At 31.5% G+C, this 11,818-nt stretch overlaps 1 protein-coding gene across 1 annotated transcript; it reads right to left on the bottom strand.

The window, feature by feature from the left end:
• Nucleotides 1-8,644: 8,644 nt before the first annotated feature.
• On the bottom strand, nt 8,645-10,329 carry LOC110667252 (stemmadenine O-acetyltransferase). Its single transcript, XM_021828048.2, has one exon. It carries the CDS (start codon nt 10,183-10,185, stop codon nt 8,854-8,856), a length of 1,332 nt encoding a protein of 443 aa, XP_021683740.1. The 5' UTR covers nt 10,186-10,329; the 3' UTR covers nt 8,645-8,853.
• Between the last annotated feature and the right edge of the window lie 1,489 nt (nt 10,330-11,818).

Raw genomic sequence — 11,818 nt, 5'->3', positions numbered from 1 at the left:
CTAGGCAAGAAAATCATTCACAGATTGACCTGCTTCTTGTTTCAGATTATGAAGAGTAGTCCAAAACTAATAATAATGGGCAAGACCAGTGGTCTGATATCGATTAGCAAAAAAATCCTAGATATCTTTTGCAGAGTCATAATTAGCAAATTAGATGTGGATGGACGAGACAGAGGTATTGCGAAACCAGGTGATGATCTGATGATTTTTACTATCTCAATCCTCAAGACGGTCAGCAAATTTTGTATCAGTTTCATCGTTCTCTCTTATCGGCGTAGTGATATCTCCGGTAACAATACGCCAAAGCTTACGACCTATCAAAAAACTTTTTTGCTTGAACCCAAAGATTTTAGTTGGAACCAGTCAAAATTGTTGTAATAGGTTTTGAAATATCAGATTTCTCCATTGATAACAAGATGAGGAGAAAAAAAAATAGTATAATAACAGGAATGAAAGAATGAACCAGAACAGGTTGTAGAGAGAGAAGAGAGACCCCAGAAACTAGAAATAAAAGCTTTAAGGCTCTGATACCATGTTAGAAGAAAGAATACAAGTAATGAAGGAAAGGATTGTGTATTTGTCTGTGTCCAATTTATAGAGATATTACATCTATTTATACATGAGAATATGAGCTAATTTAGACAAGAATAATAATTGCTGTAATTATGCTACACAAATCTCCTATAATCATGCTAATTGCTGTAATTATGCTAACATAGATCAAATTAAAATATTTTATTATAATTTTATCTAATCAATTAAATTTAGTAAAAATTAAATTAAAATACTATTTTAATAATTAAAATAAAAATGATATTTTCTCTTTTTTTTTCTCACTCTTCACCATTCCTTCTTGTTCTTTATCTTGATATGTTTAGTGGATGGTAAAATCTGCATCTGGCTTTGTGAATATAGGAAAGGACATAAATAATGTTAATTGAGATTTATCAATGCATGTTTGATTCGAGAGGGAGTAATAAAAAGGGAAAATGATAGAAAAATACAAGGAGAAATTGAAATGGGAGGGCAGGGAAAGGAGTAGAAGAGAGTGAGAGATTACAATTTTAAATTAATTATTTTTGATAAAAAAAGTTTGCATATTTTTATTAATTTAATATATTAGGTTTACATAGTATAATTTGATGTAGATAAAAAATTGTGTGTAAGTAGAATATGCAGGGAAATCTAACCGGGTTTGGTGGAGTGGTTTGAGGGATAAGAATTCTTTGTTTAGATCCTCTTATTATATATCCAATTCACATAATACATAATGGGCTTCACCTATTAATAGGAATGGCAACAGGGCAGGTCAGGGGTAGGCATCGCTCCTCCTATCGCTGCCCCACAGGAATTTGGGGTTAGGGTTGGGGTCGTGTCACGATCCAATTTATGGGCTGAACCGGCACTAAGACTTGGGTCAATATAAGACCCCCAAAGCTCGTAGCAAGCTTCACTGTTCGAGCCAAACTATAAGCCCAATTTCAAAACCCAAATCAAGAAAATAACTAGACAGAGTCTGACCATATCTAGGACCATCAAACTGGTAGTTTTTTATTCACCCGACCTGTAATCACAATATATAATCATTTAGGGAGTTCAACTCACCCACAACATTCTCAATCAACACAATATGATCATTGGGAGCTTAGCTCCCGCATCTATATAAACAAATAAATCTATAAGTCCACACATACATAATCAATAAGTTAACAAATTTAAATGGTTAATCTTTAACAGACTCAGCTAAATAAAATGTCACTAGCATATGCAGAGTTCTAGATTTCAATCAATAACAATAAATATAAATAAGGCGCCAATGGACCTGCGAAGAAAGAGATAGGTCAATCATAAGAAAAACTTTCCTGTGACCTAGAAAAATGGAGTAAACATGAGTGAGCGTTCTACTAATAGAATAAGATATTGATTTTAAAAATAATTTCTATAACTATCTAATTCTAATACATTCCTAAGAATGAAATGCAATACCAATAAACAATTTTCATCAAATTCAAACAATATTCGCCCAAAGAGTAATTTGGAGCACTCACGAACACATATACCATATCAAATAAAATACATATGGAAGCTGATCCCCTATACAACTCTCTTAGTCCAAAACTTGCCAGTGAGATCAACTTGAACTGGACTTTCGCTTAATAATCCAATTATGGGGGTCAGCGATGTCACACCTTATTTCTCTGTAAGGCATATCATGATCCCGTAGTATACTGAATGAATTATCGAACTTCGCCTACCGATAAGCCATTAAATATACTAAAAGAGATTTTAAAACAATTTTACTTCCTTGAAGGTGGCGAGTACTTTTGGTAGAAATTAAAAACTTTTATTGAAGTTAAACTACATATCAAATTTTCAATCAATTTAAAGTTTTTGCAAATTTTATAAAAATTTCGGCAGAGTGCCGTCTGTAATTTGGAAAAACTAGTTCTTCAAAACCTGTGAAAACACTCCCAATAATTTCATTTCTCAACCCCAACTGCCAATATATTCTCAAATCAATACAATTCAACCAAATTTCAATTCAAAATTCACAACTCAAAATTTTTTTATTGAAAATAATTCGATAAACTCATAAACATTGCATTAAATTAAATTTACATACACAAGTCTTAATTTACAAAATGAAAATTAAAATTAATATTATTACAAACTTTAATGTACAACTGCTCATCTAACTACTTAGAAATACATGAACAAAAGATTGTTCACATCAAGTTAAATTTATAAGGGTATAAATAAATACCCGTACAAAAATCTTTAAACTGTGCTCCCCTATTACTGTAGCAGCTCACTCTGCCGCTATGCTCTTTTTCTTATCTGCGACAGCAAAATTAAGCTATCGATGAGTAAATTTTACTCGGTGGTGCATAATAAAATTTTAAAAGCTGAACAGAAACCATTCATTGCCAAATCATAATTTAAACATTACACAATCACATTTCACAATTTTCAAATCACATTTATAATAAATCACAATTTAAATATTTCACAATTTTCAAAACTCAATATAACACAAATTTAATTAAACAATTTAATAAACATAGTGTTGCCAATCAATAACACAACTTAGGCCATGACACAAAATTTCTGAACATGCCGTGTAGTATACCATGACAAGACAAACTCACCCCACTAATCGAAATCAATGAGGGAGGTGGCTAGCTAGCTAATGAGTTCTCATCCAAACTCACCTCGGACTGGCAAGGCAGAGAGGGAGGAAAATGATCAAATATCAAACTCAACCCCACAAGTGGGGAAGGAACATAGTAAGGGACTGTCATGCCAAGTGTGAATAAAAAACAATTTCAAATCACAACATTTAAATATTTCATACAAACCACAAATCCCATTTTATCTCAAAATTTCCATTCACAAAGTAGGCAACACAATAATTTCCAAATAAAATGTTCAAAGCCAAAACAATTAAAAACTATTCATATTATATACTAAATCAAATTTTAATAAAAAATACTTAAATAAGTTTATTGTGCACAAACCTCGTAATTAGTCTTTCTTTATTTCATTCCTGTCGATTCATTTCCTCGGAAGACCCTTTTTCCACTAAAGCACACAATTAAGATGTTTCAATATTTATCAAAATTATGTTTAACCAAAATTTTAACAATTGAAATTTGCATTTAAACTTTACTTATATACTCCCATAAATTAAGTTCTTTGTGTTCTTGATTATGGTGGTTACTATTCATTTGACCATTGAGTCAAAATGTTGACTTTTCCACACTAATTAGGTATACCAATTCTCATTACACTCACATACCACATTTTGAGTGTCTAATTTGTTGGTCTTGGTTGCCATTTCAATTTCTAAGTCTCCTAAAAGAAAATTCAATTTTTCAGTTTTGGTCCCCTGTTTTGCACTGTTCCATTGATCTAGTTATTGTGAAAATTTGGCTAAGTATTCTTCATCAAAGTTATTACTTTTTGTCTTATATTTAATTTCCTTTTTGAATCACCCAATTTGGAGTAGGGGTGAGCATTCGGTTCGAACCGAACCAAATTAAATTATAAAAACTGAGTTTTAAATTTTAGAAATCGAACCGAATCGAAATGGGTGAAAAACCAAATCGAACTGTACCGCTCTATTTCGGTTCTGTTAGGTTTAAACCGATCAATTTTGATTTTTGATTGATTTTTTAATTTAGACTTGATTTTCAAGTTATTTGATCTAATTTTGACTTTGGTTTAAATCTAATAACTATTAATCAATGAAATTAAACAATTAATATATATAAAATTAAATACAATTCATAAATTTTCCATAAAAATAAATCAATTCAAAAATCAATTTAGTTCGATTTGATTCGATTTAAATATATAAACTACTGTTCTGTTCGGTTCGGTTTAACTGATTTTTTTCTCTTCAAAACCGAACCGAACCAAAATAACCGAAATTTTTATAATGTAAAATTGAACCGAACCGATTGAACTGAATTGACTTGGTTCGGTTCGGTTTTTCGGTTTGAACTGAATTCTACTCAACTCTAATTTAGAGTTTTGTAGCCCAAGATATGGGCATTTTTCTAAGGCGGGCCGGATTGGTGTTACCTATAATTTCTGGGCACCTAATTGATTCTGACAGTTTTGGACCACTAACTTTGGGTGATAATTTCACTTGGTTATGGACAGAATTTGGGTTGGTGTTCTTCATAAAAGTTGTAGTACTATGTCATACCTTTCCAATGCCACAAAAATCAGGTCATTTGGATCTGTCTAGCCCAAGTTATAGCCAAATAAATAAACACTGTTCTTTTGGTCATTTTGGTACAGTGGCAGTGCACATTACCCAGATTTGACCTAATTATTTACCATGTTAATGTCATTTTCTGAGTATGATTTCTAAATGAAAAATGTGTCCTTATGTGTTTATTTTCATTCTCAATTGGCCTCACACCAATTGAAAGGGTAAAATTTTAGTTTTGGTCCCTAAAAAGGACCTAGGTCAAACTGCCAGATTGGGACCCTTAACCAATCCAAATTGTATTGAGTTTCTACCAATTCAAACACATCACAAATGACTCCAAATGACTATTCCAAACCTCAATTAGGTTCCCTTACATCAATTACCAATTTTTTCTAAATTTTTCCTCAAACCCTAAGTGCCAAGAACCCTAATTATGTAATTCATGCAACTAATAAGATTAAAGTGCATAATCTTAATTTACATACCTAATTCAACTTCCCTATCACTTTAATTCCATCAAATTCAAACAATTTTAGTCCCCCTTAATGCTGGCCGAAATTCACTGCTAGTCCCCCATGATAGTTTTGTTCGCATTTTCACTTTAATTCTAAGTTAAATTAACTAGAAACATAAGAATTCAACTAAAAATTTCAAGTTTCATCACTAACCTTTCTTTGATTTTTACTTCTTCACTTTCTTCTCTTTTCTTCCTTTCTTTTCTTCTTCAATCTCCTTTTCTATGGTGAATTAGAAGTTTTTGAGGGTTTAGGGTTGAAATTTATGGGACAAAACCAAGTTATTTAAGCTTAAAAAGCTTGTTAATGGAGGAAAACTATGGAAAAAGAGGGACTTGGGGTTTTGGCCGGCTGGTTGGGGAAGAAAGAGTGAATTTTTTTTTCATTTTCTTTGTTTTTATGTGTATTTAAATTAATTTTTGACTTGGTAAAAAATTTGAGAAAATAAAATTTAATTTTGACATCATATGTGATGTCATTCAAGTGATGCAATAATTCAATTTTTCATTCTTTTTCTTTTTCCTTTATTTTTCCATTCTTCTTTAATTTAATTCTATATTCCGAAATTTCATATCTCCGATTTTATTGGACAGTTAGGTCAAGAGTCACCTCTAGGAGTAAATTGACCAAATTGCCCCTCGTCGGATTGATCCGGTTTGCAAATAATATAGTATTTCTTTCGGAGTCTTGACCTAATTATTTGACCTATTATTTTCTGTGATTTTCTCTTTTCCACTAGGTTCGCAATAGTCCTTAGGACCGCGGTATCACAATTTTCCATTCAAAATTAGGGTTAAGACTGACCTCGCAGTCACTTTCCGGGAAGATCACCCATCGCTATGACCCTAAGCTCATTTAATTTTTTATGCTTTGTATTTCTTACTTAGACTTAACTATCTGATAATTACTATTTATTTTTATTTAGGGCTTTGCTAGGTGTCTTAAACATAGTTTTAATCCTCTTAATTGTCGGGACCGACACTGATTACTGGAACAGTGAAATATACATAGCTATGCATATAGAGGTGTTACAAGTGAGATCAACTTAAAGCCGCACTCACCTCGACTTCATCAAAAAGGACCAGGCCCCAAGCGGTATAAGCTCTAGCCGATTTGCTTGTCCTACCCATATCCATCACACCACACCACACCACACGCACGCCGACACATGCACACACTTCTAAATTACCCTAAGGCAACATCCACATCCATTTTTGCAATTAAGAAAATACAATATAAAATGTGCCTAGCATTTAGCTATATACATATATTTATATGTGATGCATGAGCATGCCTTGAATATATAATAATATTGAAATTATAATTAAAATCAACATCTACTTACAAATTAACCGTTGATCACTGAGGTGACTGGGCGGAGGAGGAAGGTTTACCCGGCTCACCTAAATATTATATAAAAAATTTTATCAATATTTATTCAAACAAAACTTCAAAGAGTCAAAGGACAAATTTTAAGTTTTGTCGAAAATCCGACAGAGTTTTCCTTGTACCTAGGACCTATTCAACTTACAAAATGATCCAAATAATACTTTTAATACACAAATCCCACATCTACATCTCATCATCATCATATGGCTCCTCCTGGGCCCCCCAAAACAGTCAATACTCACAATTTTAAAAAATTACTTTTTAGTCCCTATAAATATCATTTTATTATAAATCATTCAAACGAACTCTAAAATTTCTAAAATTCTACTCCACGGTCTTTAACAATATTATGAAGCTAATACAAAAGCATTTATAATTTTCTAGCTATCTACGAATATTTTATAGATTTTTATTCTAAATTCGGCACTAGGTAATTGAAGAAACTTAGGGTTCGTGTTTATTTATGCCAATTCTGATGCTTTGAACGCGTCTGGGGCATTTGAAAATAGTGGGGTAGACTATAACTTTGACCCGAATTTAAAGTTGCTCCAGCAGCCTGTTTGTTCGGCCCGAAAGTTCAGACCCGAGCAACGATAGAATTTCTATAAAACGAAAGTATCTACGTGAAGCCCATAATACCAAGGGTTAGAATAAAATTGTTAGAAAAACTAAATAAGCTCATTTGGAGCTCAAAAAAACACAGCAAAATTCGAGGGACCCACCAAAATTTAGTATCAGAAAATTTTGAAATTTATATGGTGGTGAAGCTCTCGTCGAGTAGAGCATGCCAGTACTCTCAGAATTTTTGTGGAGTTCTCAGTTTGGGAGAAATTTAGCTCAAAATTAGAAATGGGCTAAAACTTCCCAGACAACAATTGAACAATCTGCTTGATTAAAATTTGTGTTCTTGGTGTATATGAAAAATTCTCAAGGTATAGATGAATTTTGGGACTTGCCATCCATACCTATTAAGGACATGAGTCTCATATATAGAGTTTATGATGGATCAAGTCTAGATAAGGATTTCTCTGTGAATAATAATACTCTCCTCGTCCACTTTTGTCCATCGTCTAAGATTAAAAACAATTAAATCACATAAATTATAACAAAATACTCCTTAATTTGATTAAATTACCTTTTATTTCACCTAATTAAAAAGGAGGGAGTGTTAATATTAGATTTTAAGAAATTGCAACAAATAGTTATTATGTTTTATAGAGATAAGGGTAAAATTGAAAAAAATAATTAATATTTTTTAATTTTCTTAAAATGATAAATAATTATTAATAAAAAATTTTAAAAAAATAATAAATAAAAGTGAATGAAGGTTGTAATAATTTTATTAAAGAATAATAAGAAGTTTATAAATTATTCAACCTCTCAGAAAATGCACTAGAGCTATAACTTGCCAACTCCAAGTGCATCTAATAAGAACTCTGCAATCAAGTTCTTTAACACAGAAGATCATATCATTATTAAAAATGCTAGAATTAGTATAAAAATTTTAAAATCTCTGCAATGGAAAAGATGTACAATACAGAAGAAATAAAGCCTATAACATGTAGAGATTATTCATACAGCTGCAATGTCGATCAAAATGTAAGAATTAAAAGAAAAAAAACTCTTAGAAACACACTTTTTGTACACTTAAATGATAAAATTTACACTGAAGAATCGAAACCGGCTAATTTCTTGAGCTTCCATATATATATATATATATATATATATATATATATATATATATATATATATATATATATATATATATATATATATATAATTTTTTTTTGAACTTGATTGATTTATAAATTCATAACACAAAATATATATATATATATATATATATAGTGGAATCTATGAGTAAAATAAATGAAACTTATATATTTGTATTTTAAATTTATAAATAGATCAATTTATTATAATATAATAATAAAATTTGATTAATGGGTTAATTTATGTAGAGATAGTCATTTATATTTTGTAATATTTCAATTTTAAATCCATCTTGCACAACATATTAATAAACAAAATACATATAGCCTTCTAATAATACAAACACAATTATTGCAAAACCCAAACCGGATATTATAACACGAAGAAGAAAGATAAACCAATACCATAACTAGAGTTGCTATATCTGCTTGCTTCATTGATAGGCTTGAAAACCACAAAATCTTATACAGCTATGGAGTAAATTAATGAGATGATGGGCTCGAAAGACAGAGGTTACAGGCTTGATGATGAAATCCTGGGATTTGGAGAAGCAAAAGCCAGGAATTCAGGATCATTTTCTAGTATAGCCATTCTTTGCTGGTCTAAGGTGATCCATGCCTCGATCCCTTTACCATCTTTCGTTTCAATGAACATGGTAAAGTTTCTAAATGCAGGACTAACTTTCCCCAAGAAAGCAAACCAATAGGGCTCTCCCCATCCAAAGTTAGTCTTAGTGAAACCAAGATAACACCAACTCGTAAATGCGAATATATCTGGGCTTTCCAAGGAAAATAACTCTTCTAGCTGGTCACAGTGCTCTGACATGGTTTCATGGCCACCTTCACCTTGTAGAGTCTGCGTGAAATCACCCCTATACAGTGCAGTACCTTCACTCAATAGCTTTATGAGTTCATGCAACTCTATGTTTGTGGCTGTAGGGTGAGCAACTGCTGTTGCCCACCAATAGATATTCCCAATGGAAGTAAAAGACATAGGCGGGTTAGTTTGTGGCCGGAGATTCACTGCTTCAACCAAAATGGATGGTTTGGGTGAGCTTGATACTGCCTTTGATGCTGCCATACAACATTTCCAAATGAAACAAGACAATGTTTCAATCCTTGTAGGCCTAGTCTCAAGTTTGCCTTGTGTGTTAGCCCTTAGGTTAGCTATTGCTTTGGCATCAAACACAAATCTCCTTGTAATATAGTTACCTTCGGTGAACCACAAGCTTTTCATGAGTGATATATGTTTTTTCGGAAGTGAAGTTGTTGGTGGAAAGAACTGCGATGCCTCGCTGAGATTTGGGTAGATAATATCTTTAACATTTCCACGGGACACACAGCACATAGTATTGAGAAAAGCCCTACCCGTAGGTCCATCAACGAGCTTGTGTGATGCACAAACAGTTAGTGCTATCCCTCCGCAAGTAAATACAGTCACCTGAATTTCTAGTATTGGTATGTTCGTGTCTGCCGCCTTGCTAAAGGGCTGGAGTGGCAAAAGAAGGTTCAAAGACAAAATCTCATGGTGTTTAAGGAAATCAGACATGCGACAATTAATTGTGGCTTCGAAGAATGGAACACCTTCATTGAAACGATCAATATAGAGGTTATCATTCAATCTTCCAGAGAAAGGGTAGTAGATATTAAGGGTCTCAGAGAGAGAACTTTTCAGGCGAGACAAGGCTATGGCGGAATAAGAAGGTTCCATGGGGTAGAAGAAAATAACTGGTGAATAAGTTGAAGGAGTAAGCTGATCTAAAAGGCAGAGTTTGTAGGGTTTTTTATGTTGGATTGCTGGCGAAGATGGTTTTATGAGTTCTTTTGACACAACACGAACTTCCATCTTTCTTTCACTTCTCCAAGACTTGAGCTTTGTGTAGAATTCCTGGAAAAATCTTGGAGTCCTTATAAAGCTAAGAAGTTATCTAGAGAGAAATCATTACTATTTAATTAACCATAACTTTCCTCACTAAATCGATCATTTGAATCTCACAAGTGAGTGAGAAGTAGAAACCACTGAAAAGATCTTTAATAAGTTCATTTAATAATTTTTAGTAGGCGTGCACCATTAATAGCAAAGCAAACAAGCCATCTACCTTCTTACTTTTTGGTAGCAACATTAAATATCTCCCATTCTCTTTGGAACAACTTTTTGAGTTAAAAAAGAAAAAAAAAGCTTGTATAATTAGAGGGAAAAATTTGCGCTATTATAATTTTAAAATATATAATTATGTGAGTTTTATCATATATATATATATATATATAATATCTTGAATTTAGAATAAAGATGGTCTAATTAAAAATTTCTCATTATTGAATTAGTATGAAATAGTTGAGTGTTTATCTGATGTCTATACTATCTTGAACTTTGTTTTAAACTTTAATTAGATATAAAAATAGAAAAAAGGTTGCCAGTGAATTTTTTTTTAATTTTTATATAGCAAAGTTATTTTTAAGAGAAATTCAATACTAGAATCATTTAATTTTATAATTTTTAGCTTAGTTTTAATGCAATTGCAATTTAATCTGATTATTTCAATTAAGACTTAATTTCTCTAATTTTGATGCAATGTTATTATCTAAGGCTCAAAATTAATCCTGGGTAATTTGACATATCACCTTGAGAGTCATGTCAATAAGAACATACTCTCCCTAAATCTTTCAATTCACATAAAATAATGCGAAATTTTTCATAAATTTGACTGAGTCGAGTAATAATTGATAAGTTACATAATGAGAGATAGTCATCTTTTTTTTCTCATCATAAAGATAAATTATCTTATAATAAGTAAGTAGAGAGATTCAAATTCAAAATCTCTCCACTTGTTACAACTTAAAAATAAAAGAAAACTAACTGGTTTATTCTTGATTGACATAATAATATAAATAATAGCATAGAACTAACCATTTATCATAGTTTTCAAAGGCATATTAACCATCAATTTATTGCAAATACAACTCATGCACATGCAAGTGATATTTATCTTCATTGAGAAATTCTTTTGTCTTGAAAAATTTGAAAAAAAAAAAAGTTGTATATCATAAGCTTGACTCAATGGGTATATAATAAATAATACACACATCTATAAATTTAATTTATATTAACCGTTAACAACATTTTAATTATATTATCTTTACTTATGATATACAAACTCAAGCTATTAATAGATTTAACAAATGAAAATATTTCGTGGTCAGACATTAAATAATGGAGTATAATGAAGAAAATTAATAATCTAACCCAAATCAACAATCCAAACCACACCATATCCATTGGTGAGCACAATATCCCTTATCAATTTGTAGTGCACAACATCTTCTCACCTCTCTAGAGAGCACAGCATAGATCCCAACGCTTTATCCCCTCGTTAATGCGTTCGCTATTTTGTTTGATTTTATATTACGTTTACGAGTTGATATAAAAATGAGTTCATTGACCGTTAGATTTCATATATATTTTTTGTATATTTATTTTA

This window comes from Hevea brasiliensis, chromosome 8, assembly GCF_030052815.1.
Source record: "Hevea brasiliensis isolate MT/VB/25A 57/8 chromosome 8, ASM3005281v1, whole genome shotgun sequence".
In the NCBI taxonomy this organism is placed as follows: domain Eukaryota; kingdom Viridiplantae; phylum Streptophyta; class Magnoliopsida; order Malpighiales; family Euphorbiaceae; genus Hevea; species Hevea brasiliensis.
Note: the sequence above shows the minus strand (reverse complement) of the source record. Positions and strands in the feature narration are given on the sequence as shown.

Coding starts and splice junctions, on each gene's coding strand:
- LOC110667252 (XM_021828048.2), bottom strand. CDS start 10,185: ATGGAAGTTCGTGTTGTGTCAAAAGAACTCATAAAACCATCTTCGCCA.